Source organism: Gopherus flavomarginatus, chromosome 3 (assembly GCF_025201925.1).
Source record: "Gopherus flavomarginatus isolate rGopFla2 chromosome 3, rGopFla2.mat.asm, whole genome shotgun sequence".
Taxonomy (NCBI): domain Eukaryota; kingdom Metazoa; phylum Chordata; order Testudines; family Testudinidae; genus Gopherus; species Gopherus flavomarginatus.
In genome coordinates, this window is record NC_066619.1 from 141,378,094 (window position 1) to 141,401,223 (window position 23,130).

General features: G+C 51.4%; 1 protein-coding gene across 1 annotated transcript in view; it reads left to right on the forward strand.

Moving 5' to 3' along the window:
- The window catches only part of LOC127048473 (class I histocompatibility antigen, F10 alpha chain-like), a 34,088-nt gene extending 11,430 nt beyond the window's left edge, over positions 1-22,658 (forward strand). Inside the window, exons 2-5 of the mRNA XM_050948343.1 lie at positions 4,666-4,941; positions 18,897-19,172; positions 21,136-21,273; positions 21,634-22,658. Of these exons, the coding sequence (XP_050804300.1) occupies positions 4,666-4,941; positions 18,897-19,172; positions 21,136-21,273; positions 21,634-21,674 (731 nt within the window). The 3' untranslated portion in view covers positions 21,675-22,658. The remainder of the gene's footprint in view (positions 1-4,665; positions 4,942-18,896; positions 19,173-21,135; positions 21,274-21,633) is intronic.
- Positions 22,659-23,130: the final 472 nt, after the last annotated feature.

Consider the following 23,130-nt stretch of genomic DNA (forward strand, 5'->3'; position numbering starts at 1 on the left):
AAAAGACCTTGACAGGGGTCGTGCCATCAAGCAGCAATGAGGTACTCCTTGAAGGTTGTGAGCTCTCTGCAGTGAGGGGTCTTTAGTGTACAAAGACCAACAGATGGAGAGGGCGTCCCTTGTGGTTTTGGTTCCCTCCTGAAAGGAGCTGGGAGAGTGTAGGACCCAACAGCATAAGTGGGAACCCCATTTCTCAGGGGAAGGAGGGTCCAGTAGCAAGGAGAACCACCACTGGGCTACCTGCAGTGGGATTTTGGTGAGATTTTCAGAGAGCTGCTGCTGCTGCTGACCCTCAGCTGTGTTTCAGGGTTTCACATTATCCAGATGAAATACGGCTGTGATCTCCGGGAAGACAACACCACTTGGGGGTTTTACCAGGATTCCTATGATGGGCGATACTTTCTTACCTTTGATACAGAGAGCATGACTTTAGGAGCAGCAGATATTGGGGCTCAGATCACCAAAAGGAGATGGGATGCTGAAGTATTTGACAACCAGCAGTGGAAACGCTACTTGGAGGAGAGATGTATCCCCTGGCTAAGAAGTTCTCTAGAGTATGGGAAGGAGACTCAACAGAGGAAAGGTAAGATGGGGGACAAGCCCCACCCAGAAGGTCACTACAAGTTTGTAATAACCTTAGTCCCAGATTTGGACCTTAGCGTCCAAAATATGGGGGTTAGCATGAAAACCTCCAAGCTTAGTTACCAGCTTGGACCTGGTACCTGCTGCCACCACCCAAAAATTAGAGTGTTTTGGGGCACTCTGGTCCCCCTGAAAAACCTTTCCTGGGGACCCCAAGACCCAAATCCCTTGAGTCTCACAACAAAGGGAAATAATCCTTTTTCCCTTCCCCCCTCCAGGTGCTCCTGGAGAGATACACAGACACAAGTTCTGTGAATCCAAACAGAGTGAATCTCCCTCTCTGTTCCCAATCCTGGAAACAAAAAGTACTTTCCTATTCCCCCAGAGGGAATGCAAAGTCAGGCTAGCAATCCAACACACAAATCTCCCCTTGATTTCTTCCTCCCACCAATTCCCTGGTGAGTACAGACTCAATTTCCCTGAAGTAAAGAAAAACTCCAACAGGTCTTAAAAGAAAGCTTTATATAAAAAGAAAGAAAAATAAGTACAAATGTTCTCTCTGTATTAGATGATACAACACAGGGTCAATTGCTTAAAAGAATATTGAATAAACAGCCTTATTCAAAAAGAATACAAATCAAAGCACTCCAGCACTTATATTCATGCAAATACCAAAGAAAAGAAACCATAGAACTTACTATCTGATCTCTTTGTCCTTACACTTAGAAACAGAAGACTAGAAAGTAGAACTACTTCTCCAAAGCTCAGAGAAAGCAGGCAGCCAGGAAAACAAAGACCTTAGACACTCAATTCCCTCCACCCAAAGTTGAAAAAATCCGGTTTCCTGATTGGTCCTCTGGTCAGGTGCTTCAGGTGAAAGAGACATTAACCCTTAGCTATCTGTTTATGACACGCCCCCCAAATTGCAGACAGTGGGGAAGCTCACTGGCGGCGATTTCCTTCTAGAACTTGAAAATAAACAGATTAATACAACATATACACCTTTACATATACTCCTAAGTGTATAACTAACAGACTTCTACATTCTAAGAACACTTTTTAACTACTGAATTCTGGGAAACTCTCACGGGAGAGTGCATCAGCAACTTTATTAGAAGCTCCTGTGATGTGTTGAATTTTAAAATCAAAATCTTGGAGAGCTAAACTCCAACGAAGAAGTTTCTTGTTGTTCCCCTTGGCAGTATGAAGCCACTTTAGTGCAGCATGGTCAGTTTGTAGTTGGAACCGCCGTCCCCAAACATATGGGCGTAGCTTTTCCAGGGCGTACACAATGGCATAGCATTCCTTTTCACTGACTGACCAGTGACTTTCCCTCTCAGACAGTTTCTTGCTGAGAAACACGACAGGATGGAAGTTGTGATCTGTTGCTTTCTGCATGAGCACTGCTCCTATACCACGCTCAGATGCATCTGTGGTTACTAGGAATGGCTTGTCAAAATCCGGGGCCCTGAGCACAGGGTCCGACATGAGTGTTGCCTTAAGTTGGGTAAAGGCCTTTTGACACTCATCAGTCCACTTAACTGCATTTGGCTGGGTCTTTTTGGTCAGGTCGGTCAGTGGGGCAGCGATTTGGCTGTAGTGGGGTACAAATCGCCTGTAGTATCCGGCCAAGCCTAAGAAGGATTGGACCTGCTTCTTGGACCGTGGGACAGGCCACTTTTGGATAGCATCCACCTTGGCCTGTAGGGGGTTTATGGTTCCTCGACCCACCTGGTGCCCCAGGTAAGTCACTCTGTTTTGGCCTATTTGACACTTTTTGGCCTTAACAGTTAGTCCTGCCTGCCTGATGCGCTCAAAGACCTTTTCCAGGTGTAGTAGGTGTTCGGGCCAGGAGTCTGAAAAAATGGCCACATCATCGAGGTAGGCAACTGCAAATTCTCCCAGTCCAGCTAGTAGACCATCTACCAGCCTTTGGAAGGTGGCGGGTGCATTACGAAGGCCAAAAGGAAGGACATTGAATTCATACACCCCCGCATGGGTGACGAATGCTGACCTCTCCTTGGCAGGTTCATCTAGCGGTACTTGCCAGTACCCCTTGGTTAAGTCTATTGTAGAGATGAACTGGGCCCGTCCCAACTTCTCCAATAGCTCATCGGTGCGTGGCATTGGATAGTTGTCCGGACGAGTTACCGCATTTAGCTTACGGTAGTCCACGCAAAAGCGTATTTCCCCATCTGGTTTGGGTACCAGAACCACTGGAGATGCCCATGCACTGGTAGATGAGCGGATTATACCCATCTGTAGCATGTTCTGGATCTCCCGTTCTATAGCGGCTTGGGCATGAGGAGACACTCGGTAGGGTGGGGTTCTGATTGGGTGAGCACTACCTGTATCAATGGAGTGGTATGCCCGTTCAGTCCGTCCTGGGGTGGCTGAGAACAATGGGGCGAAGCTAGTGCACAGCTCCTTGATTTGTTGCCGCTGCAGACGTTCCAGGGTGGTTGAGAGGTTCACCTCTTCCACGCCACCGTCTTTTTTCCCGTCGTAGTAGACACCGTCAGGCCACTCAGCATCATCTCCCTGGACTGTAAACTGACAAACCTGTAAGTCTCTGGAATAGAAAGGCTTGAGAGAATTAACATGGTACACTTTAGGCTTTAGTGAGGAATTGGGAAATGCTATGAGGTAGTTTACAGCTCCCAGGCGCTCTTGGACCGTGAATGGCCCTTCCCATGATGCTTCCATCTTATGGGCCTGTTGCGCCTTCAAGACCATAACCTGGTCTCCTACCTTGAAGGAACGTTCTCTGGCATGTCTGTCATACCAGGCCTTTTGCTCTTCTTGAGCATCCTTTAGGTTCTCTCTAGCAAGGGCTAAAGAGTGTCGGAGGGTGCTTTGTAGGTTGCTTACAAAGTCCAGAATGTTAGTTCCTGGAGAAGGCGTAAACCCCTCCCATTGCTGCTTCACCAACTGTAATGGCCCCTTAACCTCGTGACCATACACAAGTTCAAATGGTGAAAACCCTAAACTGGGATGTGGTACAGCCCTGTAGGCAAACAGCAACTGCTGCAACACTAGGTCCCAATTATTGGAGAATTCGTTGATAAATTTTCGTATCATGGCCCCCAAAGTTCCATTGAACCTTTCCACCAGGCCATTGGTTTGATGGTGGTACGGGGTGGCAACCAAGTGATTCACCCCATGAGTTTCCCACAGTTTTTCCATGGTCCCTGCCAGGAAATTAGACCCTGAATCTGTAAGGATGTCAGAGGGCCAACCTACCCTGGCAAAGATGTCTGTTAGGGCCAGGCACACAGTGTTAGCCCTGGTGTTGCCTAGAGCGACTGCTTCTGGCCATCGGGTAGCAAAGTCCACTAAAGTCAGTACGTACTGCTTTCCTCTGGGCGTCTTTTTTGGGAAAGGGCCCAGAATATCCACAGCTACTCGCTGAAATGGGACCTCAATTATGGGGAGTGGCTGGAGAGGGGCCTTGACCTGGTCTTGAGGCTTTCCCACTCTTTGGCATACCTCACAAGACCGGACATACTTGGCAACGTCCTTGCCCATCCCCTCCCAGTGGAAGGACTTCCCCAACCGGTCCTTGGTTCTGTTCACCCCAGCATGGCCACTGGGATGATCATGGGCTAAGCTTAAGAGCTTCCCCCGGTACTTAGTTGGAACCACCAACTGTTTTTGCGGCTGCCATTCTTCCCGGTGTCCACCAGAAAGAATTTCCTTGTACAAAAGTCCTTGGTCTATAACAAACCGGGATCGATTAGAAGAGCTGAGAGGCGGTGGGGTGCTCCGTGCCGCCGCCCAAGCTTTCTGAAGGCTGTCATCTGCTTCCTGCTCAGTCTGGAACTGTTCCCTTGAGGCTGGGGTCACCAGTTCTTCCTCAGACTGTGGACTTGGGCTTGGTCCCTCCGGAAGCGATGTAGGTGATGGGGTTGTTTCCGTTGCTGGTGAACCGCTCGTAGGACCCAACAGCATAAGTGGGAACCCCATTTCTCAGGGGAAGGAGGGTCCAGTAGCAAGGAGAACCACCACTGGGCTACCTGCAGTGGGATTTTGGTGAGATTTTCAGAGAGCTGCTGCTGCTGCTGACCCTCAGCTGTGTTTCAGGGTTTCACATTATCCAGATGAAATACGGCTGTGATCTCCGGGAAGACAACACCACTTGGGGGTTTTACCAGGATTCCTATGATGGGCGATACTTTCTTACCTTTGATACGGAGAGCATGACTTTAGGAGCAGCAGATATTGGGGCTCAGATCACCAAAAGGAGATGGGATGCTGAAGTATTTGACAACCAGCAGTGGAAACGCTACTTGGAGGAGAGATGTATCCCCTGGCTAAGAAGTTCTCTAGAGTATGGGAAGGAGACTCAACAGAGGAAAGGTAAGATGGGGGACAAGCCCCACCCAGAAGGTCACTACAAGTTATATCTCCATTCCCCAGCCCCAGTTCCAAAATGAAGCAGGCGGATAGGGGGCCATTCAGCTAACCTTGCACCAGGGATGGGTGGGGAAACAATCCCTCCCCCCCAACTCTGCTGGAAAAAAAGATAAGAAATTGAAAATATTAAAAGCATCTCGCTGTAGAGAGACAGTAGTTATCAAGGTAATCTACCTGTGCATGTGCATTTTAGAGCACTTTGCTTAATTATGGAAGTGCCACCACTTCTATGGACACCAGCTTCAAACACCATGTAGTTCTTCCTCATTCACTGTCTGTACCATCATATTTTTTGTTACCCCCAGCCCCTGTGTTCCACAATGACGGTAGCTTTGTCCTTGTTGCCTCTTTGTCCAAACTTCTCCCACAGTCATCTATGTCCTTTCTTCCATGCCATCCCCTACATGTGGAATTCCCCTCCCCATACTAACCTGGAAGAATGTTACCTGTGTCCTCAAAGTTTCCCCCCCTCAAGACCTGTCTTTGCTGCAACACACTTGTTACTTGATTCTTTTATCAATAAGACATCGGATAATCACACTCCAATTTATTACCAAAGCTTTTTAGTTAAAGGTTAATCAGCACAAACATAGAAGGGAAGAGGTTAAATGCTTTAATACTCCGACTCAGGAGGACAATCTGCTTCAAACTGTTAACTCACTATTACCCCTGTATGTACCTTGTCTATTAGCGTGAACACAAATTTCCCAAATTAGTTAGCATCATTACACACCCTAATCTTTCCCTTCCCAAACAGTTTGCGCTTTCTGTTCAAAGTTACTTGAAATTTGTACCCAGTTTTTTGCAACAATTATACTAGTTGCTTATTTCTCTCACAAACCTCAGCAGAACATTATCTTGTCCTTGGCCCTCTTTACAAATGCCAAGAAGTAAAAGCTATACACAGCAATGTAATGTATAGTTCAGTACCAAGGGGCTGGGAAACTGATTTTTCAACATAATTCCCTTAGAAATCTCTAATATTGGGGTAAATAGTTTTGGTAACAACCTATGAGAAATTAGCTAATTAATATTAACTAGTTTGAGGGGCAGTTTAGCAGTGCATGTCACTTTTTGTTAAATGGGCCCTTTCCATCTCTAACTGGTCAGTTTATCCAGTCCTGTAGTGAGGTGGTCTGGCTCCCCGCCGTCCCGGAGGGGGACGAACCTCCCTGGACACCAAGGTGGGTGGAGCCAGCAAACCCTGGGCCCACCCCTCAGAGGTCAAGGCGCAGGACAGGAAGTATAAAAACCCAGAGCTCACTTGAAGCTCAGCCACTGGAGAGACCAGACACCTATGGCGTAGCTCCCAGTGGGGACCACGGTGATCGGTGGCCGAACCGAGGACTGGCCGAACTAACCAACGCCTGATGCTAGCCCGAGCCCAGAGGCGCTACCAAGCCTGCCACTCACCCATTACCCTGAGGAACTGCCAGGCCTACTGTTTGCCAGTTACCCCGAGGATCTGCCAAACCAACCGCTCACCAGCTACCCCAAGGAACCCCTGATGTGTGACCCCGTGGAGGATGCCATCCAGACCAGGAACCTCTAGAGGGGGAGTCTGGAAGTATCTGGGGGCAGCTGACCCGAATCCGGCTGCAACACTACCAGAGCCAATGTCAGTCTGTCGTGGGTAGCCGTCTTCCAGTCTCCTTGGCTGCCCTATACATGGTGGAGAATGCGGGCAACGATCCCCCGATCCTTGTGAGAAGGGATCTGCAGTGGAGCTTGCCCAAGCGACCATGGATATGGACAAGTTTATAAAGTTCTTAGCCAAAAGCCAACAGCAACAGCAGGCCGCCCAGTTCCAGCAGCAACAGCAGCTGGTCCAGCAGCTCAGGACCCAATGGCAACAGTTGATTTTGGAGCTAGGATGCCAGAACTGGGACCACCAGCAGCAATGCCTGCAGCAGTTGGCGACCTTGCTGCCCTGTCCTGCGGAACCCCAGCCTGTGGGTGCCACTGGGCCCCCCAGCCTGGCCCCTCCCATCCGGTTGACAAAGATGGGCTCCAATGACAACCCAGAAGCTTTTTTAGTAACCTTTGATAGGATAGCATTAGTCGCAGGCTGGGCCCAAGACCAGTGGGCTACTATTTTGGCCCCATATCTGACCGGGACGGCCCAAATTATATATGGGAGCCTGTCCATGGACACAGCTTGGGACTACAACCAGATAAAGGCGGCAATTTTAGATGCCCTGAATGTTAGCCTGGAGACCTTCCGACAGCGGTTCTAGAGTTTGGTCTACCCTACAGGGTCCCGACCCCGGATGACAGCCCAAGAGTTGAGGGAAGCCTGCAAGTGGTGGCTACAACCCGAAAGGCGAACCCCGGATGAGCTCGTTGAACAAATTATTCTGGAGCAATTCTTCCATATACTCCCATCGCGAGGAAGGGCCTGGGTCCTCTCCCATCAGCCTATGACCTTAACTGTGCCATCACATTGATGGAGGTTTTCTTCGCTGCTGAAGCACCAGTGAGACCAATCACTTGAGCTGCCCCACCAGCACCGGAGCACCCTAACCCAGAGAAAAGGTGGGCCATCTGGAGTAAACCACAAAATCCATCATGGGGCCTGGAGCCCCGACCCTGACCTGCTGAGGTGCCGGTTCGACAAGGCCTGGCATCTTGACCAGATGCCCGAGGGACCAGCCGAAGCCCTCCCAGGGGCCAGGCGGGAACACTGACCCATCCTGGGCGCTCAGATATTGGGCCCTGTTTTTCTGGTGGGAAATATGACCATTTACAGCAAGATTGCACCTAGATGGATTGCAGCTTCGGCCAGGTCTGCACGGCAGAAGCTTGCACCCGACGCCCACAGGCTGCCAAGATTATGGTGCCAGTGGTTGTCGGGAATTGGCCAACCTTGGCCCTAATTGACTCAGGCTGCAGCCAGAGGCTGGTTCGCCAAAGCCTAGGCCTCCAGGCTGACACACGATTGGGGACGATCCATCTACAATACATTCACAGCGACGTACAACCCTACTCCAGTGCCCAAGCCCAACTGCCTGTGGATGGAGGGGTCACGTGATCGATGGTGGTTGGCCTGGCTCCTCGGCTCGCCTGCCTGGTGATCCTGGAGCAGGACTGGCCAGACTTCCCAGAAGTTCTCCGCTCCAATGCTGACGAGAGGCCTGCAACTACCCCGGTACTGGAAGGGAGTCTCCCTGAGACCCAGTCTGAGCGGAAGGAAGCACCAGCCCCCAGCGGTCAGGAAGAAGAGCCTGAGGACTCCATTCCAGAAGCTGCCACTGAACCCCTGCTTCACACTGACTTCTGTCGTGACCAAAGGGCTGATCCCACCCTCTGTCACGCTTACAAGCAACTAGCCACGGTTGATGGGGCCATAATTGACCCACACCGGGCGAGGCAGCAGCCACATTTTGAACTACGACAGGATCAGCTCTATCGGATAGAATGGGACCTGTGCACTGGAGAACCCCAGAGCCAACTACTCGTGTCTAGAAGCTACCCATTTCCCGGAGGCGATACTGCTGCGGAGCATCACCACCCGCATCATTGTGGGCGAGCTCGTGAAGGTCTTTGCTCTTTTAGGCCTGCCCTGGGATATTCTCACTGACCAGGGCACCAACTTTATTTCCCAACTGCTGCGGCAGGTGTGTAGGCTCCTGGGAATCAAGCAGTTGCGCACCTCTATTTACCATCCCTAATTAACCCTTACCCACCAAAGCCAGAACTGCGCCCCATGCCGCCCTGACCCAAGACCCTGACCCAAGTGGCCCCAGCTCACAGAGACCCTCACGAACGAACAATGCAAGCAAGCCTGGTGCCTCCTGGAGGCGTTCCTGCGAACCTTCACTGGCCAGCCGGGTTACACAACCCTGGTTTATCATACCATTCAGACAGAACCTGGGGTAGTGATCCGAGAAGCGACCAGGCCCTTGCCACAGATTGTCCAGGAAGAGGGACAAGCCATGCTAGAGTTAGGTGTCATTGAACCCTCACAGAGTGAATGGCATAGTCCGATAGTGCTAGTACCCAAGCCCAATTGACTTCTGACGTGTTGGCATCATTTCCAAATTTGATGCATATTCTCTGCCACTCGTAGATGAGCTGCTTGGCTGGGGAGGGGAGGCTCATTTCGTCAGCACACTTAACCTCTGCAAGAGCTACTGGCAAATCCCCCTTGACCCTGCTTCGAGAGAGAAGATGGCATTTGCCTTCCCAACAGGTCTGTACCAATTCACCTGGATGCCTTTTGGCCTCCATGAGGCCCCAGCCACGTTTCAACGGCTGATGAACCGTGTCCTCCAACCCCATCGAGACTATGCGGCCGGCTACCTGGACAATGTGGTCATCTACAGCCGCCACTGGGAGGATCATTAAGTACGGATAGCTGCAATCCTGAGATCCCTGCGGGCTGCTGGGTTGTCAGCAAAAAAATGCTGCATTGGATGGCAAAAGAGTACTTATCTGGGCTACACTATAGGGAATGGACAAGTGAAGTACCTTGCGGGAAAAGTCCAGGCCCTGGTGGCCTGCCCACCTCCCACCACAAAGCGTCAGGTGCAACGGTTTTTGGGCCTTGCTGGCTATTATCAATGTTTCATTTCCCATTTTGCATCGATCGCCGCCCCTTTACCAGCCTTTTAACCAAGGACAGCCCTCGATGTGTGGTTTGGACCCAGGAATGGGAGGACGCCTTTCAGGAACTCAAAAAGAGTCTCTGCCATAAACCTGTTCCCTGCAGCCCAAATTTCAACCAAGACATCATCCTCCAGACAGATGCCTCGGAGGTAGGACTGGGCGCCGTCCTGTCTCAAGAAATAGATAGGGAAGACCATCCAGTCTTATATATCAGCCGGAAATTGTTCCTGCGGGAGAAGAACTATGCGGTGGTGGAGAAGGAGGCCCTTGCAGTGAAATGGGCTTGTGATGCCCTATGTTACTACCTTATTGGAGCCCCATTCACCTTAGTCACTGACCACATCCTGCTTCAGTGGCTGAACAAAATGAAAGACAATAATATGAGAATACAGTGTTGGTACCTAGTGCTCCAGCCCTATGCCTTTACGGTTCGCCATAAGGCAGGCAAGGACCATGCTAATGCTGACTTCCTGTCCGGCCTGGGGGGTATGGAAGGATCTGGCCCTGATGAGTGGGAGCCAGACTTAAGGGGGAGTGTGTAGCAAGGTGGTCTGGCTCCCCACCACCCCAGAGGGGAATGAGCCTCCCTGGACACCAAAGTGGGTGGAGCCAGCAAACCCTGCGCCTGCCCCTCAGAGATCAAGGCACAGAAGAGGAAGTATAAAAGCCCAGAGCTCACTCGAAGCTCAGCCACTGGAGAGACCAGATGCCTGTGATGTAGCTCCCAGTGGGGAGACCATGGTGATCGGCGGCTGAACCAAGAACTGGCCAGACTAGCCAATGCCTGCTGCTAGCCCGAGCCCAGAAACACTACCAAGCCTACCGCTCATCCGTTACCCTGAGGAACTGCCAGGCCTACCGTGTGCCAGTTACCCCGAGGAGCTGCCAAACCAACCGCTCGCCAGCTTCCCCGAGGAGCCCATGGTGTGTGACCCCATGGAGGACGCCATCCAGACAAAGTACCTCTAGAGAGAGAGTCTAAAAGTAGCCTGGGGGCAGCTGACCCCAGTCTGGCTGCAACACTGCCAGAGCCAATGTCAGTGTGTTGTGGTAAGGATCCCCTCTGACACAGCAGCGGGTCTTCTGCCGTTGCTAGGGCCCCGGACTGGACGCAGTGGATTGGGTGGGCCTGTGTCCCCCCGCCACCCACCCATGGATGTCAGTCTCCCCGGCTGCTCAGCGCCAGGAGCCTGGGGTTTGATGTTCAGCCTGTTTGCACAGCCCCTGCCTGAGGGCCTGAGGTACTGACTGCTTATTGCCCCGCCTTGACCCAGGGCCTGGGCCTGCTACTATTGAACTGTTTGTTCAGCCCCTGCCAGAGGGCTGGAGCTGCTGACAGTTTGCCACACAGCCAAGCTAATTCCCCGACACACCTGCCCAAAGTAGTGAGGCCATCTGGCTTCCCGCCGCCCCGGAAGAGCATGAGCCCCAGCCGAACTGCCCTACAAGTCCATTTTTTGCTCCCTGGCCAGGGCAAGATTATTCCTTTTTTCATATCCAGGGACTGAGAGGAAATGGGCACAAAGCTAGCGTATTATTGACCCCTGTATCTGGAGCTTAGTGGAGCCTTTCAAGGTACTTGTGTCACTGTGGCTGGGAGCAAAGGCTTCTGGTTAGGTTCACCGGGGGAAGGAGACCAAAGCCCTGAGGTAAGTGGGGAAATGGCATACCGGGAGGAAGCACGAGCAGGACAGTGCAAGAGGGGAGGACTCCTGTCTCAGACTGAGAAAGCAGGAAAATCAGCGAGTTATCTTAAGTGCCTATACACAAATGCAAGAAGCCTCGGAAACAAGCAGCGAGAACTGGAAGTCCTGGCACAGTCAAGGAACTATGATGTGACTGGAATAACAGAGACTTGGTGGGATAACTCACATGACTGGAGTACTGCCAAGGATGGATATAAACTGTTCAGGCAGGGCAGAAAAGGTGGGGGAGTTGCATCGTATGCAAGAGAGCAGTATGACTGCTCAGAGCTCCACTATGAAACTGCAGAAAAACCTGAGAGTCTCTGGATTAAGCGTGAGCAACAAGGGTGATGTCGTGGTGGGAGTCGGCTATAGACCACCAGACCAGGGGGATAAGGCAGTGGCGTAGCCGGGTTTTATCAGCAGGGGGAGCAAGCAAACATAAAAAAGGTGCCCCCCTTGGCTCCTCCTCCAGCCATGCCCCCCGGCTCCTCCGGCCATGCCGTGCCCCCTTCCCCCCCTTGGCTGGCTCCTCCAGCCACACTGCGGCCATGCTGCACCCCTCCGGCCACGCCGCCTACCCCCACCCATTTCTGTACAGGGAGGCTGGCAGAGGACAGAGGTATGAGAGGAGGTGACGGGGAGGGAAAGGCAGGAGCACAGGGTACATGGGAGTGGTACATGGGGTATGGAGCTTGGGGAGGGGTTATCGGGGATGGGAGTGGGCTGGAGTTCCCGGGGCTCTCTGTGCAGAGGGGGCTGGAGCTGCCCCCGGGACCGGAAGAGCCTGGGAGGGGCTAGCCGCGTGCAGCAGCAGCCCAGCTCAGCGCTGGCTCTACCTCTTGGGGGGTGGGGGAAGAAGGCAGCGAGCCCCGCCAAGCGCAGTCTGAGCGAGCTGCTTCTGCGCTGGCCTGCCGCAGCTGCCCGCCTCATGGCTCCTTCAGCCGTGTTGCTGGCAGTGCTGGCCAGCAGGCACCGCTTCCGCCCCGCGATCAGCTATCTCCCTCCTGCTGGGAGAGACAGCTGATCAGCGGGGGTGGGGCGGAAGCCGAGCAGGCCGTTCAGAGCGGAGCCCGAGAGGCGCCACTTTCTAAAAAATGTGGGGAGGAGAAGCAGCTGCTTCTGATGCATCCCACTAGCTACACTACTGGGATGAGGTGGACGAGGCTTTCTTCCGGCAACTAGCAGAAGTTACTAGATCACAGGCCCTGGTTCTCATGGGAGACTTGATTCACCCTGATATCTGCTGGGAGAGCAATACAGCAGTGCACAGACAATCCAGGAAGTTTTTGGAAAGTGTAGGGGACAATTTCCTGGTGCAAGTGCTGGAGGAACCAACTACGGGCAGAGCACTTCTAGACCTAGATTCATAGATTCTAGGGTCAGAACGGACCAATGTGATCATCTAGTCCGACCCCCTGCACAAAGCAGGCCACAGAACCCTACCCATCCACTTCTATAACAAACCCCTAACCTATGCCTGAGTTATTGAAGTCTTCAAATTGTGGTCTGAAGACCTCAAGCTGCAGAGAATCCACCAGCAAGTGACCCATGCCCCACACTGCAGGGGAAGGCGAAAAACCTTCAGGGCCTCTGCCAATCTGCCCTGGATGAAAATTCCTTCCCAACCCCAAATATGGCGATCAGCTAAACCCTGAGCATGTGGGAAAGACTCACCAACCAGCACTCAGGAAAGAATTCTCTGCAGTAACTCAGATCCCATCCCATCCAACATCCCATCACCAACCACTGGGCATACTTATCTGGCGATAATCAAAGATCAATTGCCAAAATTAGGCTCTCCCGTCACACCATCCCTTCCATAAACTTATCAAGCTTAATCTTAAAGTCAGATATGTCTTTTGCCCCCACTACTCCCCTTGGAAGGCTGTTCCAGAACTTCACTCCTCTAATGGTTAGAAACCTTAATCTAATTTCAAGTCTAAACTTCCTAGTGTCCAGTTTATACCCATTTGTTCTTGTGTCTACATTGGTACTAAGCTTAAATAATTCCTCTCCCTCCCTAATATTAATCCCTCTGATATATTTATAAAGAGCAAGCATATCCCCCCTCAGCCTTCTTTTGCCTAGACTAAACAAGCCAAGCTCTTTGAGTCTCCTTTCATATGACAGGTTTTCCATTCCTCGGATCATCCTAGTAGCCCGTCTCTGAACCTGTTCCAGTTTGAATTCATCCTTCTAAAACATGGGAGACCAGAACTGCACACAGTATTCCAGGTGGGGTCTCACCAGCGCCTTATATAACGGTACTAACACCTCCTTATCTTTGCTGGAAATACCTCACCTAATGCATCCTAAAATCGCATTAGCTTTTTTAACGGCCATATCACATTGGCAGCTCATAGTCATCCTGTGATCTACCAATATCCCAAGGTCCTTCTCCTCCTCTGTTGCTTCCAACTGATGCGTCCCCAATCTATATCTAAAGTTCTTATTATTAATCCCTAAGTGCACAACCTTGCACTTTTCACTATTAAATTTCATCCTATTACTATTACTGCAGTTTACAAGGTCATCCAGATCTTCCTGTATGATATCCCGGTCCTTCTCCATGTTAGCAATACCCCCCAGCTTCATGTCATCCGCGAACTTTATTAGCACATTCCCGCTTTTTGTGCCAAGGTTGGTAATAAAAAGGTTAAATAAGATTGGTCCCAGAACCGATCCTTGAGGAACTCCACTAGTAACCTCCTTCCAACCTGACAGTTCACCCTTCAGTATGATCCGTTGTAGTCTCCCCTTTAACCAGTTCCTTATCCACCTTTCAATTCTCATATTGATCCCCATCTTTTCCAATTTGACTAATAATTCCACATGTGGAACCGTGTCAAATGCCTTACTGAAATCGAGGTAAATTAGGTCTACCACATTTCCTTTGTCTAAATAGTCTGTCACCTTCTCAAAGAAGGAGATCAGGTTGGTTTGGCACGATCTACCTTTAGTAAAGCCATGTTGTACTTTGTCGCAATTACCATTGACCTCAATGTCCTTAACTACTTTCTCCTACAAAATTTTTTCCAAGACCTTACATACTACAGATGTCAAACTAACAGGCCTATAGTTACTCGGATCACTCTTTCTCCCTTTCTTAAAGATAGGAACTACGTTAGCAATTCTCCAGTTGTACGGTACAACCCTTGAGTTTACTGATTCATTAAAAATTCTCACTAGCGGGCTTGCAATTTCATGCGCCAGTTCCTTTAATATTCTCAGATGAAGATTGTCCGGGCCCTCCGATTTTGTCCCATTAAGCTGTTCAAGTATGGCTTCTACCTCAGATGCTGCTCACAGACTGGAAAGAATTAGTAGAGGAAGCAAAAGAGGATGGGAACCTGGGAGGCAGTGACCATGAGATGGGCAAGTTCAGGATCCAGATGGAAGAAAGGAGAGCTGCAGAATATGGACTCTGGACTTCAGAAAAGCAGATTTGACTCCCTCAGGGAACTGATGGGTAGGATCCCCTGGGTGACTAATATGAGGTGGAAAGGAATGCAAGAGAGCTGGCTGTATTTTAAAGAATCTTTATTGAGGTTGCAAGAAAAAAACATCATGATGTATAGACGGAATAGTAAATATGGCAGGCGACCAGCTTGGCTTAACAGTGAAATCCTTGCTGATCTTAAACACAAAAAAGAAGCTTACAAGAAGTGGAAGATTGGACAAATGACCAGGGAGGAGTATAAAAATATTGCTCAGGCATGCAGGAGTGAAATCAGGAAGACCAAATCACACTTGGAGTTGCAGCTAGCAAGAGATGTTCAGAGTAACAAGAATGGTTTCTTCAGGTATGTTAGCAACAAGAAGAAAGTCAAGGAAAGTGTGGGCCCCTTACTGAATGAGGGAGGCAACCTACTGACGGAGGATGTGGAAAAAGCTAATGTACTCAATGCTTTTTTCGCTGGTCTTCACAAAGAAGCTGAGCTCCTAGATGGCTGCACTTGGCAGCACAGTATGAGGAGGAGGTGAGCAGCCATCAGTGGAGAAAGAAGTGGTTCAGGACAATTTACAAAAACTGGACGAGCACAAGTCCATGGGGCCGGATGCACTGCATCCGAGGGTGCTAAAGGAGTTGGTGAATGTGATTGCAGAGCCATTGTCCATTATCTTTGAAAACTCATGGCAATCGGGGGAGGTCCCGGATGACTGGAAAAAGGCTACTGTAGTGCCCATCTTTAAAAAGGGAAGGAGGAGGATCCAGGGAATTACAGGCCAGTCAGCCTCACCTCAGTCCCTGGAAAAATCATGGAGCAGGTCCTCAAGGAATCAATTCTGAAGCACTTAGAGGAGAGGAAAATGATCAGGAACAGTCAGCAGGGATTCACTAAGGGCAAGTCATGCCTGACTAACCAAATTGCCTTCTATGAGGAGATAACTGGCTCTGTGGATGAGGGGAAAGCAGTGGATGTGTTATTCCTTGACTTTAGCAAAGCTTTTGATGTGGTCTTCCACAGTATTCTCGCCAGCAAGTTAAAGAATTATGGGCTGGATGAATGGACTATAAGGTGGATAGAAAGCTAGCTAGATCGTCGGGCTCAATGGGTAGTGATCAATGGTTCCAAGTCTAGCTGGCAGCCAGTTTCAAGCAGAGTGCCCCAAGGGTCAGTATTGGGGCCGGTTTTGTTCAATATCTTCATTAATGATCTGGAGGATGGTGTGGACTGCACTTTCAGCAAGTTTGCAGATGACACTAAACTGGGAGGAGTGGTAGATACGCTGGAGGGTAGAGATAGGATACAGAGGGACCAGACAAATTAGAGGATTGGGCCAAAAGAAATCTGATGAGATTCAACAAGGACAAGTGCAGAGTCCTGCACTTAGGATGGAAGAATCCCATTCGCTCTTACAGACTAGGGACTGAATGGCTAGGAAGGAGTTCTGCAGAAAAGGACCTAGGGGTTACAGTGGACAAGAAGCTGGATATGTATCAACAATTTGCCCTTGTTGCCAAGAATACTAATGGCATTTGTGGCTGTATAAGTAGGGGTATTGCCAGCAGATCAAGGGACATGCTCATTCCCCTCTATTTGACACTGGTGAGGCCTCATCTGGAGTACTGTGTCCAGTTTTGGGCTCCACACTACAATCAGGATGTGGAAAAATTGGCAAGAGTCCAGCAGAGGGCAACAAAAATGCTTAGGGGGCTGGAGCACATGACTTATGAGGAGAGGCTGAGGGAACTGGGATTGTTTAGTCTGCAGAAGAGAAGAATGAGGGGGGATTTGATAGCTGCTTTCAACTACTTGAAAGGGGGTTCCAAAGAGGATGAATCTAGATCAGGGGTCGGCAACCTTTCAGAAGCGGTGTGCTGAGTCTTCATTTATTCACTCTCATTTAAGTCTTCGCGCGCTGGTAATACATTTTAATGTTTTTTAGAAGCTCTCTCTCTTTAAGTCTATATATTATGTAACTAAACTAGTGTTGTATTGTAAAATAAACAAGGTTTTCAAAATGTTTAAGAAGCTTCATTTAAAATGAAATTAAAATGTTGATCTTATGCTGCCGGCCTGCTCAGCCCGCTGCTGATCTGGGGTTCTGTTCACCTAGGCCGGCAACGGGCTGAGCGAGGCCTGCGGCCAGGACCCTGGCTGGCAAGGGTCTGTCAGCCAGGACCCAAGACCAGCAGCGGGCTGTGGAGGTCCAGTAGCCAGGACTAGAGGGCTGGGGGCGGGCTGGAGTCAGGGCTGGGGGCTGGAGGTGTCAGGGCAGAGGGGGGGCTAAGTGTGGGTGGGAGTGCCAGAGTCAGGGGTAGGGTTGTGGGGTGTGGGGGATGAAGGAGTCAAGCAGAGGGCTTGGTGTGTATGAGAGAGGTTCAGGGCTCAGGGCAGGGGCCTGGGGGGTGTGCGGGGCTCAGGGCAGAGGGCGTGGTGTGTGTGGGGGGTCAGGGCTCGGGGGAGAGGGCTGGGTGACTGCCCCCCTAAGAACTTCCAACCCTGCTGCTCCTTGTCCCCTGACTACCCGCTCCTGGGACCCCTGCTCCCAACTGCCCCCCAGAACCCCACCCCCTGTCTAAACCTCCCTGTTCCTTGTCCCCAGACTGGACTCTACCCCCTACCTGTCCCCTGACTGCCCCGACCCTTATCCACACCCCCATCCCCAAACAGACCCCCAGAACTCCCATGCCCCATCCAACCGCTCCCTGCCCCCTGACAGAACCCCCAGAACTCCCAACCCATCTAACCCCCCCCGCATTCCCAGCCTGCCCCAGCCCCTCTCCACACCCCTGCATCCTGACAGGACCCCCAGAACTCCCAACTCATACAATCCCCCCAGCTCCTTGTCCCCTGACTGCCCTGACCCCTATCGACCTGCTGCCCCCTCACAAACCCGGGGACTCCCATGCCCCATCTAACCCCCCTTGCTCCCTGACTGCCCCCTCCAGAGACCCCCACCCCTAGCCACCCCCCCCCGCAGGATCCCACCTCCCTTCATCCAACCCACCCTGCTCCCTGTCCCGTGACTGCCCCCACCCCTTATCCAACCCCCCCCCCCGCCCAGGGCCCTCTACCTTGAGACTCCACACAGAGCCAGACACGCTGTCCCACGGGAGAGCACAGCCCCGGCCCTCAGAGTGCTGCGCATGGCGACAAAAGAGCTCCAGTTGAGCAGGGAGCATGTCTGCCTCCCCATGGAGCCAAATGCTGCCCCGCGGGAGTGCGCAGGGCTGCATGGCTCCAGGGGAGGGGGGAGCGTTTCTGCCTCCCTGTGGAGCCAAACGCTGTCCCGCGGGAGCGCGCAACCCTAACCCCTAGAGCGCTGAGCATGGCAGCAGAGCTCCAGGGGAGGGGAGAAGGTGGGGGAGGGGCCAGCAGGTTGCTGCGCTCATCCCGGCGCTCCGGCCTGGGAGCGCGGACCCCGTGGCTTGCCGTGCCGGGAGAGTGTGGCCATTTTCCCACCCCAGGTGCACGGCTATGCTTCTGCTCCCTGCCCCCACAGGGGGAGCAGAGGGCAGAGGAGAGCGGGCCGGGCTGGGCAGGATTTTTAATGGCATGCTGAAGTCCCGGCAGGCTCCAGTGTGCCTTTAAAAATTGGCTCGCGTGCTGTCTTTGGCACACGTGCCATAGGTTGCCGACCCCTGATCTAGACTGTTCTCAGTGGTACCAGATGACAGAATAAGGAGTAATGGTCTCAAGTTGCAGTGAGGGAGGTTTAGGTTGGATATTAGGAAAAACTTTTTCACTAGGAGGGTGGTGAAGCACTAGAATGGGTTACCTAAGGAGGTGGTGGAATCTCCTTCCTTAGAGGTTTTTAAGGTCAGACTTGACAAAGCCCTGGCTGGGTTGATTTAGTTGGGAATAGGTCCTGCTTTGAGCAGGGGGTTGGACTAGATGACCTCCTGAGATCCCTTCCAACCCTTATAGTCTATGATTCTATGATTAATATTATATGGTCAGGGATGCTGATGCTGTGAATTTGGCACAGAAATCCTCTAACATGGTGGAAAATCCTCATCAGAGGGATTCCATTTCATCGACTCTCATCTTCTCCCACTGCTGGGGTCTCAGAATTTCATGTTGCAAACCTCTAGCAAAGAGTGCCTGGATTAGAGCTTGAAAATAGCTAACTTCAATTTCTTCTTTTTCCCAGTGCGCCCAACAGCTAGAGTGAGTGACAGGTCATCTCATGACGGCCTCACCACCCTCTCCTGTAAGATCAGTGGGTTCTACCCCCAGGACATCACCGTGACCTGGCTGAGAAATGGGGAGAACAGACAGCAAGAGACCTACTCCGAAGGCATCCTACCCAGTGGGGATGGGACCTACCAGACCTGGGTGGCAATGGAGATTGATCCCAAGATCAAAGCCCATTATTCATGTCACGTGGAGCATGAGAACCTGTTAGAGCCACTCTCTGTCACCTGGGGTAAGGAGTTTGTGTGTGTGTCTGTTTTCCTAGTAGGAGATGGGGAATCCATTACTCTCAACCCCTGAAAAATTCTCATTCGGATTTATTGGCTGAAGCTGGAATTTCCTGAGAGTCTGTGAGGCCCTGTCCCCTTTGGCCCTGTCCCTCGCAGTCAAGTTCTTGTGCTACAGTTATGACCCACAGTGCCTGGGGCTCATGTCTTGTTCTCCAGTTTGCAGCCTCTGGGGCTGTTGGATACATCCCAGCAATACAGTGTCTCTGAAGGGAGAAGATTAACAGTGAGACATTAAAGCCTGAAGGGATCATTCTAATCATCTGATCTGAGCTCCTGCATAGCCCAGGGCAGAGGGGAATCTCACCAGGGACCCCAGAATCCAGTCTGGTCATGTGGGGGCGAACTAGATCTGATCCTTCAGAAAGAGATGCCCATTCCAGATGTAAACTCTCCAAGTGATGAAGAATTTACCACATCCCAGGGAAAGCTCAGATCTGCCCCTTATTTCCAGACAGAATTGGTCTTGCTTCAGTTTGCAGCCCGGTCTCAACTTCATGCACTCGTGGGCCTGCCATGAGTGCAGAGGACGGGACTAGATGACCTCTTGAGGTCCCTTCCAGTCCTATGATCCAGCAGGTTCTCAGAAACGCAGCTCTGGGGGTCCTTCATTCTTGCCCATGTGGCCAGAAAGAGATGTTTAATTTTGGGAGCAGCTTGTTTCTGTGTGCAGTGATGCTGGAAGAGAGGGTGTGGCCTTGGAATGGAGTGAGGAGGCAGATTGGAGCCCTGCATCAGCGGGGAGAGTCTCCTATGCCCCTAGTACTAGAAAGTTGAGGAAGAATTTATTGCATATGGAGCTGCCTTCCAGCCATCTTTTTGCTTGGTTAATTTGGATGTGGAAAAATGCAGCATTTGGAAGTGCAAACCATTTCTAAAAGGGCAACCTGCACTGGAAATCTAGTCATCAGATGGTTTCACATCATAATCCTGCTACCACGTCCCCTGCCAATTTTTGTGTCATAAGTCACATTTCCTTATTTTCTTAGAAATTTTTTTCTTTTTGCTGTATTATTATGTAGATCTTTCAGAAAACAAGCAAAGCTGATTAGTGAAACTGAAAGTGTATACAGAACTTGGGTTTTAACAGGTGTATATAAGCCAAGAACAGTATTAAAATATCTCTATCGTCCCCTCTTCACTTCCTGCTCCCCTCAAAAAACACGCATTGTGTCTGTAACTCCAGTCATGGCAGGGAATCCAGAGCTTTGAGGTCAGTTTCCAGTTTGTCACCAGACTCCCACAATGGGACCGTGTTCCATTAGTCATGAAAGTCATCATGGTCAAGGGAGGGTTAGGGCCTGGGGGCCAGGACTCCTGGGTTCTGTCCTTGGCTCTAGGAGTTAAGTGGGGGCTAATGGGTAAGACTAAGGGGGCTGGGAGCCAGATCTCCTGGTTTTTATCCCTGGCTCTAGAAGGGGAGTGGGGTCTTGTAGGTTAGAGCTGGAGGTCTGGGAGCCAGGGCTCCTGGATTCTGTCTCTGGAAGGGGAGTGGGGGCTGGTAGGTTAGAGAGGGAGGGGCTAGAAGTCAGGATTCCTGGAGTCTGTTCCTGGCTCTTGCACTAACTCACTGTGTGATCTTCAGCAAGTCTCCCCCTTTCCTGTTTAGGGATGATACTGACATCCCTGCTCTCCCCACAGTTAGGTTTATGAAGATTGATTAATGCTGTAAAAGTCCTCTATTTTAAGTGCTAAATATTTATTACAAATTGAGCTGGTAGAGGCTGGGTCTGGTGTCCAGGACTTTCTGTGGTGGGGTGCTATGCATGGTAGCTGCATTGGAAGAGGTGGAGGATTGCAGGACTCAGCCCTTATCTGGGGAGCTGACTGACTGATCCCTGCAGTGGGATAAAAGAGGGTTTTACTGGGGATTTTCCCCCATTGATTATTCTCTCCAATCCATTTCAGAACCAAATAACAGTCTGATTCCCGTTGTGGCTGGAGTTATCACTGCAGTTGTCCTGATTGGTGGTATAATCGGAGTAGTCGTCTGGAAAAAGGAACGCCCAGGTAAAGAGCCTGGGATGGGGGGATTCCCTGGACTTGGTGAGCGCTGCAAACACCCCTAAGGACAGCAGCAATACAGGAGCCAGTGTCAGTGCGGTGTAACTGCACCACTGCGGGACTGAGCTAGTGACACCCAATGGGAGCTGCTGGAGGGTCAGACCCAGAAACTGTTTATATGGGGTTAGGTTTTCCAAAGAGCTCAGTAGCCAGTGGGCTGAGATCTTTAGAAACTCTGTCTCTTTCTCTCCTGCTGATCATGAGCACCTGGGACCTTGAGTCCATTACTGAGCGCCAGGGGGCTGTGCTGGGCCAGGGGCCCTGTTTCTGAGCTTGGACACTGATCGTAGTCGGTTCCTGCCTTGGGAGCTGCAGTCACTGACATTTGCCTTTTCTCTGCAGGGAGGAAGGGAGATGGCTATGCTGTAGCTCAGAGTAAGTGACAACAAATCCATCGCCTCTTTTCAAGTGGCCACCTCCGAACAGCCATCAGTATTTGGTATAAAGTGGTATCAAGACTGCTGCTGACTCACAGATCCACCTCTGCTCTCAGTCTGTCTCTGTCTGTCCAGAGGAAAGGAGCAGGGCAAAAGTAACACATTCTTAGCCCCTTACTAAAACTCAATGTGCGTTTTTGGTTGGGTAGCCCCCCCGTACCAGAAGGAAGGGGAAGGGTGGATGGGAAACTGGGACCCTGAGACTAACAGTGCCCAGGGGCAATGGGGAGAGGCCAATGCTCCTGGTCAGCCTGATTGACAGGACAGGCAGGCTAATGAGGGAGTCAGGAGGCTGGGGGGGTGAGGGGCGTGAGCTGGAATCATCTGAGTCAGACACTGGGTCTGAACTCAGGGGAGAGCAGGAGCCCGAGCAGAGCTGAGCCAGAGATAACTAGAGAAGCAGCCCAGGGAGCAGACCTGTGCTGGGAGCAGAGCTGCAGCAACCAGAGCCAGAGGGGCCAGAGAAGCTGCCTGGGGGCTGGAGGCAGAGCAGTGCTGAGGAGAGTGGAGCTGGGGCTGGAGCTGGAGCAGTCCGGAGCTGGGTGCAGTGAGCAGATGGGGCAGAGTGATGGGGGGACGACCCTGGGCAGAGGGTCCAGCGAAGGGAGACACACCAGCCAAGATGACTTGGAAGGGGATTGTTACCCTGATAAGAGGGGCTGACACTGGGAAGAAGGATCCTGCCACCTAGAGCCTGAGGGTGTTTGGCCACCGCCAGAGCGTCTGACCCACAGCATCCCTGAAGCACAGCCATGGCCTGAGAAGAAGGCCTGGGACATGTGAGGAACAGACTGTGAACTGCCCTTACACTCCAGAGATGTGTATTTGTGATGTTGCCTACCACAGAGCAGGGTGATGTGTTTTTCTTTCACCTTTTCCATTTTTCCTTATTTTTTTAATTGGTTGCTATTTAATAAATTGTATTGTTGAGTGGTATGTAATGATCAGTGGGTCAGAGAAGCGTCCAGTGCAGAGGGAGCACCCCAGAGTGGGGACACCCCAGCCCCTGCCCTAAGTGACCAAAACAAGGTTGGGGGTCGAGCCCCCCAGGAACCCTGGGCCCAGCTTTGTCCGGGGTACTAGGACTCTGCCACACAGGAGAGTGGGAGGGGAGCCCTCGAGGTCAGGCAGGGCTCTGGGTAAAGGAAGTGGGAGCAAGGACTCAGATCCTTTTGCTAGCCCATTTCACTGGGGTAGTGTATAAGCCAGGAAAGGTCCACACAATAGCGGGACTATTCCCCTGCTTACACAGGGTTGTATCAGTCAAGGCTAGAAAGAAGTATGCTGCAGTGATCAAGACACGAGGTGATAAGAGCCTGGCTGACAGTTTCTGCTGGGTGCGTGAATAGGACTCACAGACATCTCAACAGCAGCACAAGCTCAGCATGGCTAAGACAGAGCT